Raw genomic sequence first — 18,210 nt, 5'->3', positions numbered from 1 at the left:
AAGAAAAGGAAAGGTCAAAGGTCAATATTCACAAAGATAACGGCTGAGAATTTTCCAGAACCAATGGAAAGCATAAATCTTCAAGCTAAGGAATTGTAACAAAATTCTAGAGTATCTCTCTCTCTCTCTTTCTGTCTCTCCCTCTCTCTCTGTGTATGTGCATGTGTGTGTGTGAGTTAGTTGATATATATTGCTATCATAGTAAACCAGCAAAAATCCACAGAAGCTTTTAACTAAAACGCACCCAGAAAAAAACAAAAACAAAAAAACTCAGAACATTATCTACCAGAAGAAATAATAAAAAAAAAAAAAAAAAAAAAAACAAACCCACCACAACAAAGGAAACCAACAAAAAGACAGCAGACCAGCTTTTGCAATGTGCTGAGAGAAAACAATCGGAATTGCATACGTGGCAAAATAATCAGGTGAAATGACTTTCACTCAAAAGTGAGTTAACTGATCTCCCTCCTGAATGAAAGAAATAAAAAGGAGGACATGACTGCTCCTAAGAGTTGAGGCTTTATTATAGATATAAAGGAGAGGACCGGCAGAGACATCTGGGAGAGTCCATAGTGAACACAGCCTCCCTGAGCTCCATCATGTGAGGAGGGGGGGGAAGCAAGACAGGAGCTGCTCACCAGGAGGCCAAGAGGGGTGGCCTCAGCCAAGAGACTGACCAAGAGGTAAAATGCCCCCCAAAACGGGTGACCAAAATGACTGGATTATAGAGGGAAGGGCAGCTGGGCTGAAGAGTTCAGGTAGAGGCGGGGTGTGCGCCTGCCATAGCCTATAAGAGATAGGAACTGAGGGATGGTGGGAGAACCTGGCGGCCAGCCAGCTTCAGCTTTCATCTGCAATCTACTAACAGGCATCTCAGCTTTTGTCTTAGGTTCGAGACCTAACACCTCCACTAAAAGAAATTATAGGGTTTGATTTCAAACAAGAAAGCAATCCTAGACACCAGATTCAAGGAGAACCAACATACAAGGTAAAGGTGGGTGTACATCTTAAGAAACTGAATTTTTTAAAAATGTCTTTTTTTTTTTTTTTTTAATTAATGGGATTGCTAAGGTAGAACAAATCCCAGCTAACAAGAGCATGCTGGGCATGATCAGTCATTGGTGCAGAAGGGTAACTCCACTGACCGTACCTAAAGCTAACCCTAAGCAGTTAGACTGTGTTGTGTCCAGCCTGGTGGACATAAAATTTACATAGAGAGAAATTAGTGGGCATCATTCAAAACCAAAATAATACAGATAGATACGGACAAAAATTATAAACGGGATCAACTAGAAGGGGTAAAAGAGATCAGAAGTTCTGCTCCAGCTTTGTGAAATCCATTTAATCATTAAACTATACGTAGGCTTAATAAAAATAAAAGCATGTGAGTGGTTTGTGACTCCATGGCCAAAGGTCTCATGAGATTACTTGATTTGGGGATGCTCAGTCCCCGGATGCCCAGTCTCTGTCGGAGCCACCTGTGGACATAACAAGTGGCCCAGGCAAAGAGATGAGGCCAGTGAACATCTCTCCAAGGCATCCAGAGACAAGACACACCCTGGGTGAGCATTGCTGCACAGTGGCCTGAGACCTGCTGGCCGTGTCTGCTCTCCACCTTTAATAGGTGTCCTGCCTAGATTTGTAGGAAGTCAGTTAGAGTCTCTTTGTGTCTTGGGTTCTAGCTTTTTCCCACTTTAGGGTCAGAGGAAGCCTCCAGGAAGCTTGGCCAAAGCTGTCCCATTCGCCTTGCTGGCTCAGATTTCTTGTGTCAGAGACAATCATCCAACCCCCCTTCAGGCCCATGACTTCTGAGTCACACCAAGCACCAAGGCTGGCATGTCTGGACTCAGCCATCCTTGAACAAAGATTCTATCCCTTCTGTGCTCAGCCACCTGTGTCAGGCCAGAATTTCCCCCGGCCCATGAATGGAGTTAAAATTAACAAGAGAGTTATACTGCTTTGCTTGGATATTTTCCCTTCAAGTTGACAACTCCCACTTCTGTAGCATCTTAATGTTCTAAAACATCTGTTTAGGAACCAGCATTCACGAGGGACACTGGCACAGCCTGGAATCGGATTTCCTAATTAGCAACTGCTTCAGCATTGACTCTTCCTATTCACACCCCCACCCCCACCTCCCATCCCCCATCCCAGTGAATGAACGTGTGTGTGTGTGCGCGCGCGTGTGTTTGTGTGTGTGTGTGCGCGCACACACACACGTTCAGCTGGTGTTGTTCCTGAGCAATGATAGAGCTGTGTCACTTCCTCCTGGAGGTCTCACCCCTACCCTCACCATCCAGCCTCACAGAAAGCCAAAATGTCAAGCATAGTCTGGTACCAGCTTGTGTTTGGGGACCAGAGCTGAAGAATGAGCCCTTTATTTCCCCATCTCTCCAATTCCAATTTCACTAGCTTCAGTCCAACACTGTTGTGTGTTAGATATTTTCACTTTCATCGCCTCATATAAGGATGGGGACAGCCTGGCAGGTAGTTGTTATCATCCTTGTTGGCACATGGGGCAAGCAGGAAGCAAAAGATGAAGTGATTGGTCCGTTAGCTGCAGATATGATCTGAACCTAAGCTCTCATGTCCCACCAGCTTATTCCATAAGGCTTCAGGTCACAGGCTGGTAGAGCTAAAAGAAAAAGCAAAAACAAAACAAAAACAAAATCCCCCTAGCCTTCAAACCAGGCTCAACTCAGCCGACCTTGCTTCTCCCTAAGAGGAGTGAAATGCTGCCTGGTGCATGGGCTTTGAAACCAGACTCCGACAGCTGACATTATTCTCTGGAATACTGAGCAAGAGGATGTCCAAATCAGCTTCCAGCAGAGATGATGTCTATGCTGCTAGAATGGCAATAAAGAGAGTGGAGTGGCCACGGAGACCGAGCTTCAGGGGAACAAGAAAAGTCTGCTTTCCTAAGACATGAAGTTGGGGTGCTGTTGGGGACTTCCAACGGCAACATCTGGTTAATGTCTAGGACTGTTGACGAGGAAGAAGGACGTATGATAGGATATGAGGGTGTAATTGAGGACCAGGGTCTGATGGATTTCAATCTGCCGGGAGGAGCAGAGCCAGTGACAGGGACACGGACACAAGAGAAAGACAGGATGAAATTAAAAACAGGCCGATGAAGAGGAAGGTGGTGTATGCTAAAGGGACGCCAGTGGCCACTGGCACCGGTCCCACAGAAAGGCCATTCAGTTACCTACTGGTAAAGGTCACATGGCCAGGGCTGAGGCCCAAGAGCGTCTGCAGCAATACCACCCTCATCCCTAGCCACAGAACTCCCCATCCTGGAGTCTGGAGCTTTCCCCAGATCCTGAACTCGAAAAGCCCCCCTTTGAGCTGTGGGTTTGACACTTTGCCCCTAATTAGTATAGATTCCAGCAATGGGGTCTCATGCTTATGAGTTCTTTGTAATTTTAATGGTTTTCCTAAAATTCTATTGCTCACATAGGGAAGAGAGAAAAGTGTGTGTGTGGGGGGGGCTTTCTTTTTCCCTTCCTTTGGTTCCTTTAGTGTGTGGACTGCCACAGACTGAAGAGGAGAACACAGCTCACAGACACTTCCCACAAGAATAAAGTTATGATTCTATCCTGAGAGAGCCAATTATGAATCCCACACATTTCCCTACCCACAACGCACTTTTTACAGAAGAATCTAAGGGCCCTAAATTATCCTTTTAGATTCCAGCAGTCTGAGTAGGCAGGCATAAGGGCAATTCTTCCCTCTTTGATGGAAGAGGAAACCGAGGTACAGTACGGAAGTCACCAGCCAGATTAACTCAGAAAAAGGTGGCAGAGCAGAGACCAAACCAGCTCTTTCGCCTGATACCTTTCTCAGTGAATCGCAGAGAAATCCAGCTAGCTCCTCCTGAACTAATTCACAGCCTGTGGCCAATCACTTGCTACACCAAGGCTTTGCACAATTCCTGCTGGCCAATGGTGGCTGGGTTGTCATCGACTCCTCCCATTCCTCTCCAAAGGTGACCAGGTCCTTTAGGGATCATAATAACTAATTAAGTCTTAGCCTTGGATGACAGGACAGAGGCTCAGGAGAGAGACTTACAGCTACAAACCTACTATCTAGCCAGTGAGTTCAAATAATGTACTATCATACCCATGAGGATGGCTACTATTTAAAATAAGGAAGGGAGGGAGAGAGAGAAGGAGTGTGGAAGGAAGGAAGGAAGGGAGGCAGACAGACGAGGGCCTGTGAGGATGTATGAAGCCTAGAATTCAGAACTGGTTCAGGCACCATGGGAACAGTGTGGCAGTCCCCCGAAACGTAAATGTAGAGGTCCCATATGATCCAGCAACCCCTCATCTGGGTATGTAGCTCACAGGACTGACAGCAGAGCCTGGAGCGAAACCTTTCACACACTTTCATGGCATCAGCATTCCCGGCAGACGGATGGTGAAAGCAACCAGTGGATGGCTGGTTAACAAGATGTGGGGTATGCAGGCAACGGGAGAGTATACCGCTACCAATAGGAAGCGGCCCTGGAAATGTGAGTCAAGCCAGACACAACAAAAGGACAAAGGGCATGAGCCCACTCTTGAAGTCCTTGGAATAAAGTGGACCAGAGGTTACTGGGGACTTGAGGTCAGGGAGTTATTACTTAAGAGTTTTTATTTGGGATAAAAAGTTTCTGGCGATGACTGTGATCGTTGCTATAACATTGTGATCATTGAATGGCACTTAGAAACAGTAAAAATGGCAACCTTTATGTTAGGTATTTTTAGCCACATTAAAAACCAGAACATATATTTTTACTGAGCACTAGCCATAGGCAAGACAATGAGGGCTGCAAGGGTGACTCAAATAGAGATGTTGCCTCAGGGGCTGAGCTGTGTCAATAAACCAGCTGGTCCCTCTGGGGTGTGAGGAGCTGCCCAGAGCAGCCAAGCCCGTGCCCTGGGAGTCTGAGAGGCAAAACTGGGGCTGGAAAGTCTTCCTTCCACCCAGAGCTGCTGGGCTCTCCCTCAGAATGGGGGTCACAGCCTTCACCCTCCCAGGAACCCTCCAAATAAGGGGTATTTCAGACCGGATGGCCAGGGGTGGGATATTCCAGGGGCAGGCAGGAACCTGGGGTGTATGGCAGGGGAAGGTAGCTCAATCTCCCCAGAAAGATGGTCCCTGCCCTGCTCAGCCACTCCAGGCTGTGTTTTGAACTGCTGTTGCGGATGTAATGATTTTGGGTGGAGGACGTTTAGGAGCCAAATGAGTTTGTGTGAACAAAAGACTGGGCCGGCAATGCGGACAGTCCAGGGCTCTAGGGGACTTTCGCTTCCTTCCTTGTTCTTATCCTAAAAGGAGGAGCCCTTAGAAAAACCATACAAAGCCTTTGGATGTAAGGTCTGAGGATGACATAAAAAAAAAAAAAAAAAAAAAAAAAAAAAGAGTCCCTTGGGCCAGGCTCTAGTGACTGAAGTGTCAAGTTGACAAGGCACACCTCCCTCTGCCCAGGAGAGACAGCTTTTGTCAGCTGTTCACTGAAGCTTCCTTTCCTGTCAGGAAGAGGCAGCAGGTCTGAGCTCAGCTAGGCAACAACAAGGGCTAGCCCAGAGTCCTAAGGCTGGGGTCAGCCTCCCAGAAACATAGTGGGCCATAAGCACCACTATGGAGGGATGCAGCCCACCCAGGCAGAAGGAAAAACTAGCAAACCTTGATGCTACCTCAGGCTCTCTGTTTTAAAAGTAACTCACTGAGCGTTTTAAATATTTATTTATTTATTTCCTTGGTGGGGGGGAGTCTCAGGGTCAAGGGGCAGAAGATTCCCACTCAGTTGAATAAATATACACGATGCTTTCTGCAATGGGAGTCTACCTTGGTTTTTTTTTTTTTTTTTTTTTTTTTTTGTTTTGTTTTTGGTGGGGGAGTGGGTGTACCTAACTTTGCAGCCTGTTTTTTCTTGGCCTCTCTCATCCTTTGAAAAACAAGTAAGAAGGTTGCAGAGGAGGCTCCTCAGCTGAGGGGGACCTCTGGAAGGAAGCTGACACTGGCAGGCCATGCCATGCCTGGCCCAGAGCGGAGGAGGGCACAGGGCAGGCACAGGCCTCCAGCTCCTGCAGCTCCTGAATGCTCAGTGCTCGCTCACACCCAGAGAGGAAGCTGTGGCAGAGCTCCACCAAAGGAGACCTGCCAGGTTAGTGAAACAATAAAGAGGCAAGGAAAAACATCCTGGTTCCGAGGAGGAAGGGGGAGAGCAGGCTGAGAAGGGGCAGGAAGAGACCGCCTGGGCCTGAGGGTGTGAGCAGGACCTGGGACTTGAGCTTCAAACATTTACACAGCCCTGTGGGGAACTGTTATAAGTTCTGCAGCTAATTTATTCCTAGACTTCTGTAAAATGGACCTGGCCTCAAGGGAATCATAGAAATATAATTTGTTTACTCCTGTTGGAAAGTGAATGTGGCAGATTCTGGAGGGCACAGGGCCGAGGCAGGAGGAGGGGAGCAGGGTCAGCGGATCTCCCTGGGTGGGTATCACTGTGGGGATCCTGTGAGTTACAAGAGTTACAAGAGAGAAAAAGGGTTGCCAAGAAGCTTTTTCTTTTTAGACAAGGTTTTTCTACGAAGCCCTGTCTGTTCCTGGAACTCACTATGTAGACCAGGCTGGCCTTGAACTCACAGCGATCCTTCTGCTTTTACCTACCTGCCTAGTGCTGGGATTAAATGCATATGCCATGATGCATTGCTTACTAAGAAGTTTCTTTAAAAGGTGTTCATTCCTTTCTAAAAGCAACAGTCTTCCCCTAAGTGGGCTCCAAGGACAGCTTACCAAGGACAGGGATCCAGACAGGTTTTATAGCACAAAGGAGGATGCTACCTCTTGCTGCCCTACGTAGCCCACGGCTGAGAGGAGCCTTGGGGCTCTGCTGGGACTTGGAAGGAAGGGAGAATGCCAGCAAAGAGGGAGGAAGAGTTGGCAGATGAGAAGAGTCAAGAGCAGAAATAAGGGAGGTGTAGTGTGGACGGGAGAGGAAGGGCCATCAAGCGCGAAAGGAGAGCAGAGAAGGGTTACCATGCTGCATCTGTAACTGCTACACATGACCATCTGACCGACAGCACAAGGAACTGGGCTGAGCTGCTGAGAGGAGCAAAGAACCTCCAGGAATCATCCACTCCAGAAGAGGCAGGTGAGGCCAAGCTGGCTTCCTGCCATACCTCTGTCCTATAGGACTGTAGGCCTGTAGAATCTTCCCCCCCCACCCAGCATGTCCTATTTCCTTTCCTCCAGTCGTCTAGCAAAACCTAGTTGTTTCTTAGAACCAGTGTAGAAACTAACCAGCTCTCCCTGTCCTCGGACCCCTCAAGAGACAACACCAGCCATGTTCAGAAAGGAAACTCTCCCTTAGGACTCCAGGTTTGCCTTCTGCAGCATGCAACTTTTTTTTTTTTTTTTTTTTTTTTTTTTTTTTGGTCTACTTGATCAATTCTTACTGTCTGGCCACATTCCTGTGTCTCTTCTGAGAGGCTAGCTCACAGGAGGTACTGTACAAGCAACCCCTGGGCTGAGCTGGAAACCTAAGACTGAGGGAGCTGTGAAGAGTGTTTCTCTTAGAGGGAGAGAAGGGATGGGAAGACTGGTCACATTAGCCCAGCCAGAGACAAGTCAAAGGACAAAGAGACAGAGGGTTGAAAAAAGCCACTGATGATAACTATAAATGCCATGCTTTTCTACTCTTCCTCTCCAAAATGCTCTCCATCCTACCTTCAAGAAGACTAGCAGGCCAACGTAGAGCATTAGTAATAAACATAGCATGTACATGTTTATAAAGCACATCCATGTGGCTTTATATCATGCCTACAACCATGAAATCAACAAGACTGGTCCTATTCTCTCTGGGTTACAGATTGGGGACAGGTCCAGTACAATTGCTATGCCCGAGGTCTTACTGCACTGTATTATGACTAAAATCACTTACTATGTTTACGGGTCCCTTCACAGTCACAATTGTTAAGAAGCAAGGGGAGGCATCAATAGCCCCATTTTTTTTTTTAACAAAATCCCCCAACTCTAGGAAGCATCCCCCTGCCACATAGCTACAAGTAGAAGAAACTAAGACCAAAAGTTCTCTGGCCCACATCAGAGCTGAGCCATCATTGGCATCAACATCCCTTTGCCATAACTCTACCAGACAGCAGTCCTCCATAACCACAAGGCCAGACTATACTATAAATAATTCCCACCAAACCACAGACCTCACCTATGAAAGTGTGCACTCTTCAAAGAGGTCCCACTGGGACAATGCTCCTCCAATCCCGATGTTCTTACTCAAACTGCTTTCTCAAGTCTGCTGATGTTTAATGCATGCACATGCCCACACAGACGTGCACATACACACATAATTAAACCAAGCCTTCTTAAAAAGGACCCCCAGAGGTTTTGACCTGAGGAGAATGCTCACTGCACAGACGTGCAAAGCTGCCCTTATCACTTTGAAGTCGCGCCTTCCATTACTTTCGTCCTCTCACAGGCGCTTAGCATGGGGTCATGGAGTCTAAATGATCACAGGCAAGGGTGGCCACATTGAGCTCTTCTGACTTTCAGTCTGGCTCTTTTGCTCCATTTAAAGCTAAGGATGGATAAGGACAGCAGGGCTCCGGCAGGGAGGAAGGCCAGGTAGCAGAGGTCTCTAGAATGCAGCCATGAGCTCCTTGCTTTTAGAACTGCTACCCTGTCCAATAAAGCACCCTGAAGACAGGTGTGTCCATGGCAGGGTGTTAACACAGTGACTGTGCTGTTTTTACTTATTTATTTATTTATTTAATCAGCCTGGCATAAACCTAAACATATCTTAGAGAAAGAAATTGCAAAACAACAACAAAAAAGCCAAACAAATAAACAAACAAACAAAAACAAAAAAAACCCGGCCTCTATCAGACTAGTTGGCTATGGGCAAGTCTGGTGGGTGTGGCAGTCTAGCTTACTGTGGGCAGTGCCACCCATGCGCTGGTGATCCTAGGTTCTATAGGAAAGCAGGCTGAGCAAGCCCAGGGGAGCAAGCCAGTGAGCAGCATCCCGCCACAGCCTCTGCTTCAGTTCCTGCCTCCAGGTTCTGCCCTGACTTCCCTCAGTGATGGACCATTGACTGTAAAATGAAATAGACCTGTCTCCCTAGTTTGGTTTAGACCCCCAGTGACAGAAACCCAACAGATACCCAGCGGGCAAATGGAAGTGACAGGGCTTGAACCCCAACTGGGGTCTGTGTCAGTCAAGACAGCGGGGCCACACACTGGCAAGGCATGATTTCCACAAAAGTCTTGCCCCATGGCAACAATAAATGTCATGGTGGTCCCAGAGGCTGTAAGAATGAAACCCACTGCCCATTGGAAGCTACTCTGTCACCTCCCAGGGAGAGAAAACGGTGGCTTTCAACACTGGTTAAGGGACAATGACCAGTCACCCTTGCTCAAGGGTCACCCCTCCAGGTGACAACCCAGCATTTCTCTCCTTTGTGCTTACTCCTTCCTGAAACCTGGATGCCTCCAAGAATGGAGGTGGCCAGATGCCTGGGAGAGCCTAGTCTCTATCCATCTTCCTTCTTGGCCTTTACCTCCTAACTTACCAGAAACACAGAGAAGAAACATGCAAGCTCACCACAGCCACCCCACCACCTCCCGAAGGCCAACCCTTTCCTCATTTCTGAGCCATAACAGAGCCTCTCTCACACCCTGCTCCCCCCAACAGCTCCAGGAGGGAGAAACACAGGGCCATGTATGCTTTCCCCAAAACCCTACATGATAAAGGGTAACAATGCTATGAAGTTCAAGTACCCCAGAGGTAAAATGTAAAGCAGAGAGGACGCATCTGTTTTTAGGAGCCTCTGTAGACTTAGCAGATGGTCTTTCAGCTCCCAAGGGATCTGGTAGCCACAGCCCCACATCATGTGATACGGCCCCTGCTATGGTTCCTCTAGGGCCTTCTTCCAGTTTTCCTTCCCCTTCGGTGTCCAGTCCCCACAGCCAGCCAGTGTGCCTTCCTTCCTATCCCAAGGCAGGTGAGCTTGTTCCTGCATGACACTTGTAATGGCTATCCCCTCTGCATGGAGAGCTCTTTCTGTTATAGGCAGAGGGTCCTTATGTCAAGCCTCTAAGACAGCAGTAAATTCAGCACACATGCATGCATACACACATGTGCACACATACATGCGTGCATACACACACACACACACACACACACACACACACACACACACACAAACACCTGGCTGTGGTTGTGCTCATCTGTAATCCCAGTACTTGGGAGGTTAAGGAATCGGGATCTCAATCAAGTTCAAGGCCAGTCTGGGCTACACAGTGGAAACCTGCCTCAAAAACAAAGCAAAACAAAACACTGTCTGCTTTGAGTAGCAAGCAGGATTGGAGTAAGCGTCTGTCTACAAAGGTGGTAGTGTCGGCCCCACAGAGCTTAGAGGTTTTAAGGGTGACCTGAATCACATCTTAAGATTACGGTGGCTTTTCTGAGCATTGATTAGCAGGAAAGAATGGATGAGGTGAACAGAAAAGAGCAAGGAAGATGCAGAGAGCAGACTCCTTGATTTTGGAAGCAAAACCAAGCTGAATTGCTCTCCCCCAAGGGATGTAGAGGTGAAGGATGGAGAGAGGTGGGAGGCGGCATCCAGACTTCTGGGTTAAGTAGGTGCACCCTGCTCTGTGGCCCTGACATGGAAAGAACTTGGGGTGGATGAAAGGTTTGGAGGGAAGAGTCAGGGATGTGGGATCCCCGATTTTCTTTCTCCATGTCACTGACCAATTCTGCTGCACACAGGCTCCTTCCCCCTGTTCTGCACCCAGGCCCCACTACAAACACAGCGGCATTCCTCGGCCTCGGCCTCCCCAGTCTCCCTGTTCTCATTAACCTGGATAGCTGACTATCACAGGAAGACCGAAGGCTGCCGGGTTCGTGGGTAAACTGGGGACCGTATTCAGGTCTTCTGATCCACAGCTAGCCTTCAAAGCAGCCCACCTCCCACTGCGCCTCCACGCCCTAGCTGGCGCCTAGGCCACTGTCTCTACTTTCTTCCAGACTGGACACTCTCCACCCAGGCAGGACTAGTTTCCTTTTCCCATGCAGGGCTGAACTTGACCCTGGCCTCTCTAGGTCAGGCCCCAACTATCAAAGAACTGCAGAGTTCATCCACTGGGACCTGCTGAGGGTCCTTACAGTGAAGAGCTACAGAAGTGACACCTCCTTAAGAGCAGATGACTCTTCCTTCTCCACAGCCTTCCCTTCCCTCTCCTCCCCACAGGTCCCTTCCCTTCCCTTTCCTTCCATAACCCCTCTCACCCATCCCCTCCCCTCCCCTCCCCTGCCCGTCCCTCCCTAATCCATAGCCTCTCTTCCCTCCCCTCCCAGCATCTCCTTGGCTGGCAGCCTCTTGTAGTCCTCTAAAAGGCCTTTGTAGCTCTCACCCTCCAATCCCCACAGCCTCTACTCCAGCTCATGCCCCGTTTTCAGTCTTTTCCTCCAAACTCACGGTTTTAATACTTGTCAGTCTTCCACAAGTTCCAAAATACCTTCTGGGCTGGGGTGAGGCAGACCTGCCAGAGTTCATCCACAAGCCCCACCCCCCATGCACCAGGCACAAATGAGTATGAACACACAAAGACAACGCTCTCTCCTCCAGTGCCACACGGGGCATTATGTGGACAGGACAAGACAAATAACATGAGTCTAAGGCCCTCTGTAAAGGGCCATCATCCCCTTTGCAGGCTATGCTCAATGACTAATTATTCTCAATCCCAATTTAACTCCCAAGTCTCCTCCTCTGGCCTTCTTGGTTGTTAACCACATCTATACGGAAAGTCTTGAGCTAACAGAACCAGCCCAGACAGCTGTCAATATATGAAGAGATTAAAGAAAACGTGCATAAGTTAACTTTTATTCAGCCACAATGAATGAATGAAATTATGCCAGGGAAATGCATGGACCTGGACATCATACAGAGTGAAGTAAGCCAGACTCAGAAAGACAAAGGCTGCATGTTTTCTCTCATGTGTACGTACCTATGTACATACATACAAAGACATACACAAACACACACACAGACACACACACACAGAGACACACATACAGAGACACACAGACACAGACACAGACACACAGAAACACACACAGACACACAGACACACACACACACAGACACACACACAGAGACACACACAGAGACACACACACAAACACACATACAGAGACACACACAGAGACACACACAAAGAGACAGACACACAGAGACACACACACAGAGAGACACATACACTCAGAGACACACACACAGACACATACACACAAAGAACAGACACACACAGGGGGTGGGGGACATGAAAATAGAATAAGGACTAGCTAAAGGTAGAAAGGGGACCAGTGGTAGGGGAACAAGGAGGTAGCATGAGCAATGTATAATAACATACATGTATGAAAATGTCACAGTGGAACCCATCATTTTATACACTAAAACTGAGGCCGACAGCATAAACAAGAGACCAGTCTTGAGCTTTTTCAACATGTGGGTTTCTGCTGATGCCAAAGGCCTCCCCACATCTATTTGTCTGCATCCCCATCAGCCTCCCAAAGCCCAATCCACTCCCTCCTTCCTCACTCTCCAGTCCCTACACTATCCACTTCCCCACCACAGCTGGCTCTCTCCAGGTCATTCCTTCAGTCGGTACCACTTTGGGTCTTTCCTAGGTTATGGTCATTACTGTGTCATTGTACCACATTTTACGTCTTTAACAAGTGTGCTCCAGCAAGATAACCCCTGGGGGTCGGGTGTTAAAGTGCCTATGACCTCCTCGACAGCTGACACAGCTCTTCACACATGCTAAGGCTTCAGTAAATAGTTTGTGATTTATTAACCAACCCAATAAGACATGGATTGCTTTTTCTCGCCTTTTCACAAGATTGGTGACCATGATTAGAATGAGGTGGTAATCAAGATGCTGACGACCTTCAGAGAATTAAAAAAAAAAAAACAATAATTGTAAAATTAGTTATTTTTTGGTGTGTGTGTGTGTGTGTGTGTGTGTGTGTGTGTGTGTTTTTTCTCATAAGTACAGGTGACTGTGGAGGCCAGAGGCATCAGGTCCTCTGGAACGGGGGGTTACAGACAGCTGTGAGCTGCCCAGTGAGGTTCTGGGAACTGAACCCAGGTCTTCTAAAGAGCAGTATGCCCTCTGAATCACTGAGCCATTCTCCAGCCCTGACAGGGTAGATTTTAAGATTATTTTAGGATTGGGAAAAGGGGACAGGACAGGAATCCCTTTGTTTACATCTATGGGAAAATGAAAAGTGAGTGGCCAGAGGGAGCAGAGACATTAAAATGAAAGTGATTTGACAACTGCTGAATGCTTTTCCATTTAACAGAACAGGTACTGATAGCAACTGACAAACGCCACATTAGTCACTGTCCCGTCCATGCTCCGGGCCAAGAGCCCACAGAAAGTCAGCAGTTCATTTCAGTTTGGTTGGTAATGAATGTAGCTACTTCAGGAGCCTGTAACCTCTGGGTTGGCATATACATGTGTGTGTCACACGTCATAATAATATATTCTACACATGTGTAGACGTAAGTCCTTTTATGGGCAACACCCCACCCCAACCCTCCTCATCCCACTCCTAAAAAATAACTTTTATTCTCAAGACAGGGTCCCTGGGAGCTGTGCTAGAACTTACTATGTACAGCAGGCTGGCCTCGAACTCAGAGATCTACCTGCCTCTGCCTCCCTAATGCTGGGATTAAAGGCATGCACCACTAACTCTTGGCTCTAAAACTAATCTTAAAAATTACCTTCTTGGAGCTAGGGAGATGGTTTCAGAGGTTCAGTGTATATAATGTTCTTTTAGAGGACCGGAGCTCTGTTCTCAGAACCTACAACCTACACCAGGCAGTTTACAACTACCTATAACTCTAGTTCCAGAACTGATACATTTGGTCTGCATAGACACCTGCTCTCATGTGCAAACATACACACCTGTACAGAACTCTCTCTCTCTCTCTCTCTCTCCCTCTCTCTCACACACATACAAATAATGAAAACAAATAATTTTTAGATTATCTTTTTAAAAATAATCTCTCCTGTCACCATTCTGATGGCCGCTCCATATTCCCCAATCTTAGGCAAAGGCAAGAGCAAGAACGGTATGCTGGAACAGCTCTAAAGATCTATAACAAGGTTGCCCCATCCAACAGGTAACAAATACACCTTGTAACATGGTGGGAATTTGGTTGAAATCAGCTCAAATCCAGCCTCCTTCCTTTCCCTTGCAACCTAACCTTGCTAGGCTTCATTTCCCATAAAGGGAAAATAAATGGGAAGCAATACCCCTGGCAGGACTGTTTGGAGGGTAAAATGGGATAAGAAATGCACAGACCCCACCTAGGTGCTCCAAGCATAAGAGTTAGTTAGTCTCTTTCCCTGTTGGCTCCTTAGGATTCTTCAAAGAAAGGCATTGATTACAGCTCAAACATCCTGCTCATACAGAGAAGATGCCAGGCAGAGGGAAGATGCTGAGGGAGACAGTACATAGCTAAGGACACAGCAACTGTCAACGGTTGTTCCGACTCTGAGTAAGAATACTCTCAGACTGCTGGTCAGTGCCAATGGAAAGCAGAGAGAGACCACTGGGAAGGCAGGGTCCCATCCTTGTTCTTGGGCTTAGTAGGCAGTAACTGCTCTGCTGGCATGCCCACACGAGTCCACACAAGCTGGTGTGCAGAAAACACAAGGTCAGCATCTGCAAGCAGCAGGAGAGAGGTTAAAAGGCCAAAAAAGGATGTGGCTTTTCGGCACCTCTGTGAACATATGACAACCTCTGTCAAAGAAGCAGGCTTTTTGATGCCTGGAACCACCTCTTACTCAGCATCTGCCAGGAGGGTCACATTCCTGGGGGAAAGACACTCTCCTGTCCCTGAGAGCGCCTCTTCCCCAGGCAGCCTTCATACTACCTTGCAACAGTGCCCGTGGCAGCCAAGCTAAATGGTGAAGCTGGGCCAGAAGGTTTAGAGAGATTTGGGAACAGCCATTTAACAGCTCACAAGGGGCTGGGCTCATAGCCCTTCCTTCAGGGAGCCACATTTTTCTAGGATTAGTATTCCTTGGACTGGTTACTTAAGTCCTTAGCATCTTCCCCCCTTTGGTGGGAAAACCCTTCCCTTCTGCAGCGGTTGTCATGATGAGTCCAGGCTCCGTTCCCACCTTCCTGCCTCCTCCACCATCAGCAGATCTCACAAGAGCATGGCCTGTGGACTGCAAAGTCAGACACAGGACTAGGCTCAGAGCTGTGGCGCTCGGGCATAGGTCACAGGAACAGAGACAGAAAGGAAACATCTAGCTCTCAGCCCCCTTTCACTGATGGCTGAAGCAACAAACACAGCAGAACAGGGTGACAGGTGGGCACGAAAGGCAAACAATAGCTATCCAAATGGGGGGGGGCTGCTCTCCTTGGAGGACAGAGTCACATAGGCAAACAGCCCACAAATGGAATGCAAACAGCCACCCAGCCGTGAGAACCTTGAACTCTGTGGGAAGAGAAGAGCTAGAGTGACCCACTAGGAAGTAAAAAAAAAAAAATCTCTAGTCCCTGCTGCTCACAGGGAAATAATTATATTTGGAAGCCCAGACCACGATGGCCAGGCACTTGTCACCAGCACCCCAGAAGCAGCTCAGGGCAGTTTCCCCCACTATGAGATTAAGTGCATTATTTGTGTGACTCAAGGCCAAAAGGAACCCCCACCTCCCCCACAAACCGAGTGGACACGGAGCATGGATGACATCTGTCCCAGTACCAGGGAGGCTGGATGTCTGTGGAGGACTCCAGAATTTCTGCAGATGTGAGGTCTTGCTTAGTCTTCTTACAGAGTGGCGTGTGGTGCCCATTCGGAAAAATCTTCAGACGTTGCTGTAAAAAGCTGGCTCACCGAATCAGTAATGGATTGCCACTGTGTTGTTTTTGTTTGCTTGTTGTTTCCTTTTTCTCCAAAGTGACATCGTTTGAGGCATTAGTAGAAACCAGACAGAAGCCATGCCTGGATCCTCAGCCACACTGATAACTTTTAGCAGTTTTCAACAGGTCATGGATTTCACCTCTTCTAATCTTACTCTTCAAACATCCCTGACCCAGGTTGGGCTTAGGACAACAGAGGGTGGGCATCACATGGACAATGGTCTACTGGGGCACCAGGAGATCAGGAGACCGCCTCAGGAAAATCTGGATTATTCCAGTTCCTCTCTAGGTTCCTCCTCTCCCTGAAGCCTCTATCTTGCTCATCCCCGAAACAAACAGAGAAGGCTGCAAAGCCAAGGCCATGGCAACAAGGGAAGCATGAAAGCATGGCCCTTTAAAGCCTCAGTTCTTACCTTATTTCTCCCCATTCAGTTGCCACTAGAGCCCCTTTGCTATACTCACCTGCACGTGAGCCAGGGAGATTCCTGCCTTAGGAAGGAGAGCCCTGTGTCAGCCTCCTCAAGCTGGACCTCCCAAGACAGCACCCTCACAAGATGGAGCCCTCAGCATGAGCACTAGCTACTGACACCGGCCTTGGGTTCATGAGTGGCCCTCTGAGTTATCAGTTCTCTACATACCACTGTATCTAGAACATTCTACAAAATGCCCTACAGGATCTGCCAGTTACTTTTCTACACTGAGAAAGCCAGCAAATGTCTTCTAAGCTCTTGATTCTTTTCTCTGGAAGTCAATTAAACAGGGGGCTGCACAGCACACGTCTGAATGGCCCTTCAGAGCTGCTCCCCGTCTTTGGCTCACAGTGCCTCAGTTTCCCTGTCTTGAGCCAGTGACCCAGAAGTTCACAAGGACTAGGCAGTCTGAGAAGGCAAGAGTACCACTGAACTTGCACTTGAGATTTTATGAGGGTAGAAAACTCTTACTCAATTCTAGGAAATATCTCTATGTTCCAAGGATGACCAAGTTGGAGGAAAGTTTGTGAAACATGTAAAATAGACAAGGGTACTGAAAAGTGGACAAAATCTTGCCAATCCCAGCCCTGTAGCAACAACAGAGCCCAGCGTGTGTCCTGCACCTCCCGTGGGAAGTTGAAACGCTAACAGTACCTAGACACTGTTCCCAGCACTTTCTATTATTTTCACTTTCATTTTGTCACATCATCACCAGAAGGCTAGGAGGAACTGGGTCCTTCCATTTCACAGATGGGTAAACTGAGATCCAAAGACAGGACACTGCCGAGGTTATAAGGGCATTACTTTAGAATCCCACCCAGGCCATGACATTTTCTTTCACCAGAAAAAGGAACTAGAAACAAAGAGAGCAGGGACAGGAGCTGGGCTCCCATTCTGTGACAAGACAAGCAGTGCCTGCCTGCAGAGCAGCTGGCTGGGGAGGGAAGGGCTGGGGACAGTCCCTAGTGTCTTATAGGAGTTCAATCTCTCAGCCCCCACCCCCCCACTCCAAGTACCCCCCCCCCCCGCTCTTAAGGTTGACTAGGTTTTGTTTTAAAGTGCACCCTTTGTCCTTTACCATATCTTAAGTGCTAGAAGCCTTTCAAACTCCGAAATCCGTTATTTACTTATACTGGAAAGTCAGGCTCTGGACCTGGAGAGACCAGTTCTCCATCTATCCAGGGAGAAAAGGGTGGAACCGAAGGACAGTAGCCAGAAGTTGCCACCCCGCGAGGTGCGAGAGGAACTTTGGGGGTCTTTTTGTTTTGTTTGTAAAAGGGACATGGCTGTGGGCTATCCCATGAGAGAGTTTTCTTCCAAAGCTCGTGACAAATGCATGAGTACACCTTAGTCCAGTGGCCAGGGACAGCATCTCTCCCTCCCGGACACTCTCACAGTTCCACCCGCAGGGGTCCACGGAGCCACACTCCGGTGGGTTATCCCCGGAGCGCCCACGCCCCCCTGCCCCACGCTAGTGGCTCTCACTCACCCGCTCTCACGCCTCTGGGGACCCGACCAGAACGTCCCCGCCGGGTGGTGACGCCGGGCCCGGGGGCCGTGTGTCCGAGGCCAGGCGGCGAAGGCGGCCCCGCGGCCGGGAGGAGAGCGCGGTTGGCCGGGAAGAGAAGGGGGCCCCGCGCCCCGGGGGTGGCGGGCGGTGGCAGCAGCAGCAGTAGCAGCAGCAGCAGCAGCGGCGGCGGCGGTGGTGGTGGCCACCGCGGGGCGCGCGGCGAGGCCATGGTGGCGGCGGCCGCCCGCGCTCACATGCCGGGCGGAGGGCGGTGGCGAG

General features: G+C 48.7%; 1 protein-coding gene across 3 annotated transcripts in view; it reads right to left on the bottom strand.

The window, feature by feature from the left end:
- Positions 1 to 18,175, bottom strand: part of Heg1 (heart development protein with EGF like domains 1) — a 74,663-nt gene extending 56,488 nt beyond the window's left edge. For all 3 annotated transcript variants that reach the window (XM_051191382.1, XM_051191383.1, XM_051191384.1), the window contains exon 1: positions 17,911 to 18,175. In XM_051191382.1, the coding sequence (XP_051047339.1) occupies positions 17,911 to 18,160 (250 nt within the window). In that variant the 5' untranslated portion in view covers positions 18,161 to 18,175. The remainder of the gene's footprint in view (positions 1 to 17,910) is intronic.
- Positions 18,176 to 18,210: the final 35 nt, after the last annotated feature.

Source organism: Phodopus roborovskii, unplaced genomic scaffold, assembly GCF_943737965.1.
Source record: "Phodopus roborovskii unplaced genomic scaffold, PHOROB, whole genome shotgun sequence".
NCBI classification, from domain to species: Eukaryota; Metazoa; Chordata; class Mammalia; order Rodentia; family Cricetidae; genus Phodopus; species Phodopus roborovskii.
The sequence above is the reverse complement of the archived record's forward strand: the minus strand, read 5'-3'. Positions and strand labels throughout refer to the sequence as shown.